We start from the raw sequence: 11,855 nt of genomic DNA on the forward strand, positions 1-11,855 counted from the left end.
AAACCATATAGCACCTAAGTTTGCAATTAAAACTGTTAATCTGTCATTTAATAAAAGTTTATGCATTACTGATGTTGCTTCAAATGGCTTTAAGGGTTGTTTTTCAAGTAATGAAAGATTTCACAAACTTATAAAATAATTTAAAATACCAAATGCAATTCCATAATTAGCCTGATAGCTTTTGCTCAAGAATTATCCTAAATAAATCAAAATATAGTTTATGCTTGATGTCCATTTGCTTACAAACAAATCCAAAATTACCCCATGTTCTCTTCCTGAGTGAGTGAGAGAGAGAGAGAGAGAGAGAGAGAGAGAGAGAGAGAGAGAGAGAGAGAGAGAGAGAGAGAGAGAGAGAGAAACAAAGTAGTTAAACCAAAAGAAAACAACTTTCAGCACATAGCAACTGAACCAGGAGGTCTCTGAACTAAAAATATCAGAATCTGCTTCAGTAAGATATCCAAGTTTATCTAACTCAAAGTCAGCAGAAGCAACAGCAGGGTAACAACCTTTTTATTCTCACTACTACTCCTTTCTTGTACAAAATTTTTGTGAATAAAGCAATTAATAAAATTTTATTAGTTTACGAATTATTTCAGTATTAATATATTAGCAATATAACTAAAAGTTAATCTAAAATATTTTATGTTTATAAAGATTACTTAGAAATGACATTGCTGCTAAAGCATCAGTTTGCAGTCTGACTTTCCCAGATGTTTTTATAGCTATAAATTATGAAGTGATTATTATTAATAAATGAATGGCTGCCTTACATTAATCTTTAAAAATATCGAGCTAATGCAGCCATTAATATGCATACAAATTAACACCTAAAATTTCAAACTGCTTATTCATCTTGAGTGGTAGCAACCAATACATAACAGCCAATTGTAGGGAAATGACTAACATCAAGGTGGTTTCTGAAGAGACCTGTGTTTAAATCCTGTTAGAAATCTAAGAAATTCTTAAAGGCCACTTCAGAAACCAATGCTGTAGTTAGCTGATCTCAAGGAGGGACACTAGAATTTCCTCCAAGTTATTCATGGTTTATCAGTCTCTGCAAATGAAAATCAATTCAAAAACACACTTGTACAAACATAATAAACAGTAAAAAAGATCATAATGAACTGGCATGTCACATCAGCTGGTGCACTTTGAGTAAATAGTTGGGGCCATTCAGAGTGCAAAAGAGATTTAAAATAATAATTACACACACAATGTATATTAAAGTAAACAACTATTAAAAATTATATGAAGAGAAAAGGGAAGAAAGAGTGGGGGAAAAAGGTGGAAAAATTTTTATAAGCAAGGGCCACTGATAGACAGAAAGCACCCAATGACCGTAATTGCATAATGTATAGATAATTTGTAGAAGAATAAGAGAAATTTACTCCAGTATGATACGTTGAACACTTCCATATGATACTCTCCAGAAATTAAAGTGAATAAAAGACTAATGCAAAATTATTACAGTAAAAAATCAATTGAAAAGAATTCAAAATTTACGTTAAAACTTTTTAAAATTAATTTAATTTAATTGTTTTTTGAATTTTTAATTAATTTTTGAATTGAAAGAGGCTGTTTATGCATGGGTATGGCACTTCCATCATTTCTACTACCCAGGTAGAACGGAAGGGGTGTGACAGCTGGAATAAGATAATTTTTGCATCTTATAGGAAAAGAGTATGTATGTGATGGGACTCTCCGAATGACAGGTGGTCGCTACATCTGGAAATGCATTTTTTGGTAGCATACAGTACTCAATGCTTACCATTGTATTAATAAATATTTTAATTAACCAGTGCGGAGCCGTGTCAGACCATGATAAACCTGGAAAATTTTCTTAGGACAGATATTATACATTCCTTGTGTAGTTTGCTGAATCTTGAATTCTAAGTAGTTTCATTTGAAAGAGGGTTTTTTTTAACATCTTGAATGCATCATTTATTCATATCTCATATTGTGAACACCTACAACAAGTTGCCTAAGTATTGCACTACTTCGAATAAGCAATGCTTCTCTGGTAGAGAGGACTACAGTTACTTATTCTCAGATAGGCACTACCACCCAAGATGGCACCGTTTCGAAGCTAGTTGGCTTCATCATCGGTGAGCGGGCAGGTACCCTGTTGCAATAGTGAAAACCCAGTTGTGAAGTATAATTCCACAATACAAGAATGGTGGTGTCTGGGTGGTGATGCCCATCTGAGAATAAGTAACAGTAGCCTTCTCTACTAGAGAAGCATTACTTATTTGAAGTAGTGCAATACCTAGGCAATTCGTTGTGAATGTGTTCACAATATGAGATATGAATAAACGCATTGATACTACCTGGGTAGTAGAAATGACAGAAGTGCCATACCCATGCATAAACAACCGCTTTCATACTCTTAGATATTTAGTCAAGAAATATTTTTTGATTAAACCATGCACACCATCAAGCATCTCTTGTATTGTGGAGTTATACTTCACAACTGGGTTGTCAATATTACAACAGGGTACCTGCCCGTCCACCAATGATGAAGCCAACTAGCTTCAAAACGGTGCAGTCGGGGGGGAGTTTCCGAGAATAGGTAACAACAGTCTTACCCACTGGGGGCAGCGTTGCCTATTCAAGGAGTCTATGAGTTTTTGAGTGGTGTGAGTTTAAGGAGTTAGTCCCTTTCATTCTTCTACACTGTTTCTTTTTTTCTTCCTCTCCTACTATAACTTTCCCTCTACTTTTTTGCTTTTCTAAATCTAAAAGGCAAGTGGATAGTAGAGTTATTATCCCACACATATACAACTAGCTTCAAAACGGTGCCATCTGAGTGGTACCCATCTGAGAATAAGTAACAGTAGTCTTCTCTACCAGAGAAGCATTACTTATTCGAAGTAGTGCAATACCTAGGCAAATCGTGAATGTTTTGTTATTTGTTTTTTAGGAGCATTAGCAACTAAGGCCATATTGCTCCGGGATATGCGATGGTCATTCCCTGACCTTTCCGCATTCTCCGTATTTGGTGGTGACGGGCTCGAACCCCCGGTCTAATCAAGAAGCGTGTGCTACGCACTGCTGCTCCTTCCCACCTGGCTACGGAGGCGCCTCCAAAATCGTGAATGTGTTGATGATATGAGATATGAATAAACGATGCATTCATACTACCTGGGTAGTAGAAATGATGAAAGTGCCATATCCACGCATAAACAACCTCTTTCATAGTCTTAAACATTCAGTCAAGAAATATTTTTGAATTGTTTTCAATTGATTTTTTTACTGTAATCATTTTGCATTAATCTTTTATTCGTTTTAACTTCTGGAGAGTATCATAAAGAAGTGTTCTACACATCACATTGAGGTAATTTTCTCTTATTCTTCTACAAATATTGATATCAACGTAGAATGTATTGAGCATCATAGCTCTGTTATATACTATCAGTGTATAGATAAATAGTTGTTTGTTTGTTATTTGGTTTTTAGGAGCATTAACAACTAAGGCCATATTGCTCCGGGGATATGTGGTGGTCATTCCCTGACCTTTCCGCATCCTCCGTATTTGGTGGTTACAGGCTCGAACCCCAGTCTAATCAAGAAGCATGTGCTACGCACTGCTGCTCCTGCCCACCTGGCTACGGAGGCGCCGTATAGATAAATAATAGCTGCTAAGAAGAGAAAAGAAGAAAAAAAAAGGAAAGATGCGAGAACATAGTATAGCAACTAAAAAAGTAAAAAAAAAAAAAAAAATCAACATTTTATAGAAATAAATAAATACTTATGTACAAAATTATACTGTCGCACATCACACAATCTTGGCATCTCCTCAAGTGTCAACCACCAGAATTGCACAACAATACAGTGTCCTCTGTTTCTAACATAAAGTACATGCCATGGCAAAGTAAAATTAATAAACAAAATTAAGGGAAAGAGAGTACTAGTAGTGGCATGTGATGCAAGAAAGCAAGTGTATGAGCTTATGCAGCATCAGCCAAAAAAAAAAAAAAAAAAACACACACACACCATTCCCTCCAAATGCCTGTCCAGTTCCTCCTTAAATTTATTCAACCTATCAACTTCCACAACGACAGATGGAAGTTTGTTCCAGCAATTAACCACCTGCTGGCTAAAGGCAAATTTCCGCACAACTATTCTACATCTGTCCTTTCTTAATTTGAATTTATGCCCCCTTAGGTTCGTAATCTGAACAAGTGGAAGGATCCCATCAGAATTCAGCTTTCTCAACCCATTCAAGGCCTTATACACCTCAATCAGATCACCGCGCAGGTGCCTAGTCTCCAGTCACTGTAATTTGCAGAACTTAAGCCTCTCTTGGTAAGAAGATCCCTTCATTGCCCTCACCAATCTTTTTGCCCCTTCTCTGTACATGCTCAAGCAAATCTACATCCTTTCTAAAATGAGGCCTCCAGACCTGTACACAGTACTCAAGGCGTGGCCTGACCATTGCCTTATACAGAGGGACAATCACCTCCTTTTCCCTGCTAGCAAAATTCTTATATATCATTGACAAAACCCAATGACCTGCCCTGGCAACCTGTCTGCATTGCTCAGAAAACTTCATATCTGACTGCACAATTACTCCCAGGTCTTTTTCATTTTCTACCACCTTAAGTGTAGTACCACACAGTTGGTACGTTTCTCTGGGGTTACTTCTACCCATATGCAGTACTTTGCATTTGTCAAGGTTAACCTTCAGTTGCCACTTCTTAGCCCATGAGAGGAGGGGAAAAAATCTTTAGAAACATCCAAAGTAAAAATATATGTTAAAATAAGGGTATATGGGAAGATATATAGAAATCGGGCATGTAATGCATGGTTGACACAACAGAGAAACAAAACCAAAATATATCTAAAGAAAAATATCTGCCACTGGCTACTTGCTACTCTGGAATCTATCCTACACTTATAGTTCTTTGTTTTTATTTAGTTCCTCAGCTGTATATGTTTTCTTTCGATCTATTTTGGTTTTGTCCCTCTGTCATATCAATAATAAATTACATGCCAGTTTTCTATATATATCCTCCCTTATACCCTTATTTTCACATATATTTTTATTTTGGATGTGTCTAAAAAAAATTTCCCTCATCTCTTTCCCTTAATTTTATTTTTCATGGCACGTACTTCATGTTAGAAAAAGAACACACTATATTGTCGTTTTGTCATGCAATTCTGGTGGTTGACACTTGAGGAGATGCCAGGATTGTGCGATGTGTGACAATATAATTTTGTATATAAGTATTACTTTGCATTTTTTATTTTTTGTAATTTTTTGTTTGTTTTATTTTTTGTATATAAGTATTTATTTAGTTATTTATTTCTATATAGTGTTTAAAATTTTTTTTTTTCACCTTTTTTAGTAGTTATACTATCTACCTACTCTCATCTTTCCTTTTCCTTTTCTTTTCTCAGCAGCTATTATTTATCTTCTATACATTAAAGTATATATATGTATATATGTATATAGGGATCAAATAATCATTCTTCTCTTTCTTGGCGACTCCTTTACTTTTTTTCTTTCTTTCTCTCTCTCTCTCTCTCTCTCAGAGAGTAAATCGAGAATTTTTTTTTTTTTTTTGGCTGGTTCAGCATAAGACGCAGGCTTTCTTGCACCACATGGCTAACAGTAATAATAATAAAAAAAATGACCTCAAAATGTGCTAAATAAATTTGATAAAAATACAAAAAACTGAAATGTTGTTATTATATCCATTAAGTTGGTTCCATCTCCTGGTGACTATTTGGACAAGTGGTCTCCATTCTGCTTAATCTCATGTTGTATGTCAGAGCATGGGAATGTAATAAATTTAAATCAAATACAAAAGAAAAGGAATCTGGAAATTGAGAAACTATTTGCAATAAAAGAGATGCAGACATCTGCCTTAAGATATCTCAGATCACAACTTAAATATCAATTTCCTTTGCTCCTTTCTCAAACCATTCTTAGCCTTATTGTTTTTAAGATTTATTTTAAAAACATCTTTTTTTTCACATTTTCTCCTCTACTCTCATGAATAAATTCTTATTTCTAGACTTTATAATTCTCATTCTGGTAGTACATATCTTCCACATAAAAAGGAACTATGAGTTTTAATATACTGATAAGCATAAATGTGTGGAAAAAATATTATTAAACTAGCCCTCTAAGAATAATCAATGATAACTCTCATTGGGAGAAAATCGATGGTAATTCTCAAAGGAATTATTGAGGAACTATCAACAGTAACTCTCGGGGAGAAAACTCAATATTAAAAATATATAAATAAACAAATACAACCAAAGACTGAAAAACTCATTTACAAACTAAAACAGAAAATAACCTAACAAAATAAATAAATAAATAAACAGTTCAAAAATCTAAGTAAGGGAAAAGAAGAGGCGCAGCTGCCTACACCACAACAGTAGGCAGCAACAATTTACAAATTTCACCTGAACACATCCTAAGATAGGAGTGACAAACTTAGAAGGGTTCGAGGAAACTTGTGGGCTGAATAGGGTGCCCATGATTTATGGTGGTGTAGCATTATTTAAAGGCATTAACAAAACATTTTGGTATATCTGACCACTATGCAAGAATGCACAATCTCCTAACAATCAATATGTATTAATATTTATTAGAATTACAAAACTTTACTGAAAATTTTAATAAAACGTTTTACACCATTTTTTTATTTATAAATAAAGATGGTCTGATTTTTTATGGGCTATGAAACTGTAAAGGCTGACAATACCTCAGTAATCCAAAAAACATTTGAAACCACTTAATTTTTTAAAAAATAACCTGAAATAGCTTTATGTAAAAATGAATAACATGAAAGAAAACAAGGAAATAAAATTTATTTATTTTTTCCTCATATGATAACATTTACTTTAGCCAGAAGCATTTCATCTTTTGCAATTAAAGCAACAGATAAATAAATAAATAATATAGTTCCACAAATAATAACAATCCTCCAAGATACGCCATGTTTCTGCCACGATCTAAAACCGCTCGAATCAGAACTAAAGTGGATATTTTTCCAGTGTAAATAAAAATTTGTTTCAACTGTGACATTTAATAATTAATCCTTGTTTAATGACGATTTTCTTTTGTTCCTAAGTGCCAAAAAGACATTATGGAATCAATTATCAAACAATTAAAAAAAAAATTCATATATCCACACGTTATTATGTAAATAACACCGAAATTTTAAATGACCATATTTGTCACTGAAAGAGAAATAAACGGATTTATTAATTTCCTGTTCTGAATAAATAATATTAATTTTATATGCACAATTCAAAATAATAATAATAAAAAAACGAATTCACTAAAGGCACGTTTTGAGAAATCTCTCTCGAGCGACATTATCATATTCCTATAACCTTGACCTTGTTAAAGGAGGAGAAATCAAGCCATCCATATCGCACACGATTCTGTAATTATAATTGTGAATATTACGAGAAAAAAAAAATAATTTTTAGTTAAATTACTCAGAAATGAAAGGAGGTTGTTGATTAATATGTATAATAAACGTAAGTCAGTTTGAATGGAAAAATAAATTCAATTTAGAAGCCAGACCAATGAAGTGGTCTCTTGATGATGTAAACTCCATTGTGCAGAGAGCTGCATTTGGTAAACAACATACCGAACCCTAGAAAACAAACATCATTAAAAGTCCATGAAAGAAAAGGCAGGCCAATTTCGGCTGCTCACCTTATACTTTTCGAAGTGCCGGCCAAGGTGAGGAAGCCGCACACAAGCAGCCAGAGACCAGAGCAGCACAGTGGTAAAATGAATGCACAGGCTAGCCGCTACCACAACGGCTCGACAAAATAATGTCATCACATAGATCCCACGCGCTTTTCTAGTGGTCGGCCGACGGTAGTCCTCAGCGCCGAGTCAATTTGCCGTTCTTCAGCGCTGTAACAGCGGGAATTCAAGATCCCCGTAAGACGTTGCATCCCTGCCGGTTTGGAAATGCTTGCGGTATAGGTACTATCTACTACGACTACTACCGCTATGTTGGCTGACCTTCTACTCTACTACGGTTTCCATGGCAACAGCGTGCATTACTTCAAGAGCAACTATGGTGACAGCAGCATCAACAATGTATGCATCCGCAGAGCATGATGAAGATGGATTCTGAAGAACTAGACATCCTTATTGGCATCGCTCAATAATTACGCTTCAGTGTGCTGCCAACGTTTCCATTAAATTTTTTTATTTAATGTCGTTGGTAGATTTCGAAAATAATTCCTGAGGGTTTATTTATTCGTCTTTAGAAGCGGGGAACCCATGTTTGCATACGGAGCTGTTTATAAAGATTTTTTTTTTTTTTTTTTTTTTTTACAAAAACAAGTCGTATTTGTGTACTACCAGCTATCAATTACACGTGGGTTGGATTACCAGAACGTTTGATACATTTCAGCAATTCCATTATTAATGTGTGTACTTATTTGCTTTCAATTTAAATTTCCACTTGAATACACACTTTCTAACTAAATATCCAATATGCCCGACGACCGTCCTTGGTAAACTTCGTCTGTCTCAATAAGATGGCGTAAAAGCTATTTACTTTACATTTTTAATTTTGTATCATCATTTCTTCAGATCTCTTAAATTTTTAAAAAGCTTTTCCATATATTAAATCATCTAAATGTTATGAAGTTAATGTTTCAAAAGTAATAACAATTACGCAAACGATACGAAGTGATATAATGCAAACGAAGAAAATTTAATTACAGGTGTCTTCTGCCATAGCTATTACCAAAACGTTCAGAGGCACACGGATATTTGCAAAGTCACAACCAAGCATTTTTGTGCACTGCAACGACTGTAAATTGTCTCTTTTCCCAACTGACTATTACCTGCACACAGCACTGTTTCTGCATTAATCATTCTATTCGCGTTCAGCCTTCAAGGCGAACTGGCATTGCTACATTTTATTAGTTATTTTAAGTTCCAAATAATTATCATTTCCCAACTTAAAGATGTATCTGTTTCCTACGCTGGGAGCCGAGTACTTAAGCAGGAGAGTGCAGAAGCACACGCGTCTGAGTGGACAGTGGTTCAAGCCCGCATGACTGCTAAATACGATTAACAATTGTATTCATTATCAAAATGATTAATTGCAAACTTCTCTAACGTGTGGTCGTGTCGGAATATAAACAGAAAATGTTTATTTATTAAGAAACCAAAGGAGGAACCCTAATGAACTGCCACTACCATATGGTATGATATATTGGATAACTTTTATACAGAAATGCAACACCCTCATAACAATGTTATAGTTGAGAGAATTTCTATAAGCGGGTCAAGGTCACTCACTAATTATTCCCTGAGGCATTCACGCTACAATTCCACCATTCTCGTCAATAAACTGTTCATTTAAGAAACGTACTTCTTACATAAACAGTCAGGACCAAGAATTTGTGGGTGAAAACTATTTGGAATGAAAGAGGAGGAGAGCTAACGAATGGCCAGAGACAAATTACAAACACAAATATCGTATATTAATGAAAGTAATACAATATTAAGAAGTTAAAGGAACTTCCAAGTAAAAAAACTTAAAAAACTCCAAACCACAGAGAGAGAAAAAGAGAAAACATAAAACGTTTAAGTTCCACTACTGAACAGCAAATCAACTTTTTTTTTTGGCATATCGTGAATCATCTGATAAAATATTACTCATTTCTCAGAACTTGCGTGCACGAATACATATTAGTAACTGCCGGTAAGCATACACATTACTTGGCTAAAATGTCCTCTACACTTTAAAAGCGCACAGGATTGGTATAAAAATCTCATATGCTTTCAGAATGAATATAGATTCATTTTAGAAACAATGAATACGCATTGTTTGCTAATATATTCGTATCTTTCTGTTAAGATTTATACAGTACATCAGCAATTAAGGCGATATTTCACTTATATATGTCTGTACAAATGGGTTTAGAAACCTTAGGGGTTGATTGGAATGTTTTGTGGGCTGAAAAGCATATGGAACTAACTAACTCACTCACTCACTAGGGGGAAACTCTACGCCATCTGGTGAGATTGGATAACTACAGCCCTAATTGCCGCAAAACACCACAGGAGTTTCGCATGATGCTATGGAGCTACGTACTTAAGGAGATCTACAGCTTCGATTTTCAGAGGAAAGGGACGCATAATCCAAACATCATCAACCGCGATAGCGCTCTCACCTTGCATACACAATACTTGCATTTGCACAAATACATTGCTCGACAAATTTAACCGAACAAAATGTTTTTCATTAATATTTTATTGTGAACAGTGTCTTAAACAACACTGTTCACAATAAAATAGGAGTCCGTTTAAGCCGATAAACAGACTCTAGACGTTATTTCATCTGGAGACTACGAGGAATGCGGTACCACAACTCCAACATCAGAGAAAGGGTGGAGGCGGTGTTCTCGTATCTGGCAGAATAATGATCAACGGCTGCACCCCTCTTCATGATTTTGATAGGGTACCATAACTGCGCAAAGGTCAGATCCTAGAACCCTATGTGCGATTTTTTAAGGGTGCGGTGGGCCTAGATTTTCTTTTCATGCACGACAACGCCACTGCACATAGAACTCAAGTAATGGAGGAATATCCTGAAGATGTCCAACGACTGCCGTGGCGAGCACGATCACCAGACTTAAATACGTTCGAACATGTGTGGGACGCTCTTGGGCATCGCACTGCATGCCAACAGTTAACTCCTTACTTGGTTAGCTAAGGTCTGCGCTTGTGGAAGAATGGGATATGTTGCCACAGAACCCTTATATCGGGCATGGTTCACTGCTGTCAGCCCAGTTTAGCCATTGGAGGGGATCATACCCCGTACTGATGTCATATGACCATATTTTCAAGCATCTTGTTTCGATTTCTGTAATGAGACTTTTTTGGTAATTCTTATACAAGCCCTATAAATGTCCCTTATACCTGTCCGAAGTTTCTCGCTGTTTCCTCGTGTTACTGTTATTGTATGGTACACCACCACCACCACCACCATACCAAATTTTGTCCCGCTTCGGAATGAGTTAAACCACGTTTTCTACACGTTCTGTTAATTTTGTAGAGCAGTGTATATCCGAAGTCATTTGTGGGGATTATCTTAGTCATTGTGCTAAAGCCCAGAGGTTGATATCCTTCTACTAGCTAGAAAGGAGGCGTACTAAACAAAGTATTCCGAATGGCATCATGAGACGATTTCATATTTATTTATTCCAACAAGGCGTGTTGCGACAGTCGCTACAATGACACAGGTACATTCGTATTCCAATTTAATTTCACTCTGGAGATCCCTAAACGTATTTCAAATACCACTACTTATTCTGTTGTTCTAGCGGATAGTACAGAGTTTATAATCCTCCCCAGACAGACTACAAAAAGGCGAGGGTTCAAATTCCGTCAATAACGCGAGAAACTTTGAGGGTCCTCCCCTTCCACTCTGTTGATGAGTTAGTCGGTCTCCGGCAAGTTTAGCAATGTTTTCTCCCTCCAGGAAACCCGGGTTTTTCATTCAGCAAAAACAGACAAACCGACCAGAGAATACACGCAATTTATAGACATTATACGCATGGGTGGATGAGTGGGTGGGTTCTCTTGAACGTCTCGATGTGGGCAGTGTACACATTTTGTTAAAACAGTCTCGCATTTGTATCTCATGCGGTTCTAGAATTTCAAGAGCGCTACACTGCTTCCAGTATCTTTAAAATGTAGTAAATTCCCAACAAAGGAACTATAATTAGATTTCCCTATGGCAACGAACTTTTGTTCGTTGCCATAAGAAAATCGTTTGTATACACACTTAATGTACATAAACTTATCTAATTCAAACGTTAATTGAATCATTGCATACTTTACAGTTAAA

At 35.8% G+C, this 11,855-nt stretch overlaps 1 protein-coding gene across 1 annotated transcript in view; it reads right to left on the bottom strand.

Annotated features, from left to right (window-relative positions):
• LOC150091953 (serine/threonine-protein phosphatase 2A regulatory subunit B'' subunit beta-like) overlaps positions 1–7,987 on the bottom strand; it is a 120,096-nt gene extending 112,109 nt beyond the window's left edge. Inside the window, exon 1 of the mRNA XM_090377535.1 lies at positions 7,685–7,987. Within this exon, the coding sequence (XP_090233661.1) occupies positions 7,685–7,813 (129 nt within the window). The 5' untranslated portion in view covers positions 7,814–7,987. The remainder of the gene's footprint in view (positions 1–7,684) is intronic.
• Between the last annotated feature and the right edge of the window lie 3,868 nt (positions 7,988–11,855).

The sequence above is a fragment of the Mastigoproctus giganteus genome, chromosome 1, assembly GCF_048544385.1.
Source record: "Mastigoproctus giganteus isolate SK-2022 chromosome 1, ASM4854438v1, whole genome shotgun sequence".
Lineage (NCBI taxonomy): Eukaryota > Metazoa > Arthropoda > Arachnida > Uropygi > Thelyphonidae > Mastigoproctus > Mastigoproctus giganteus.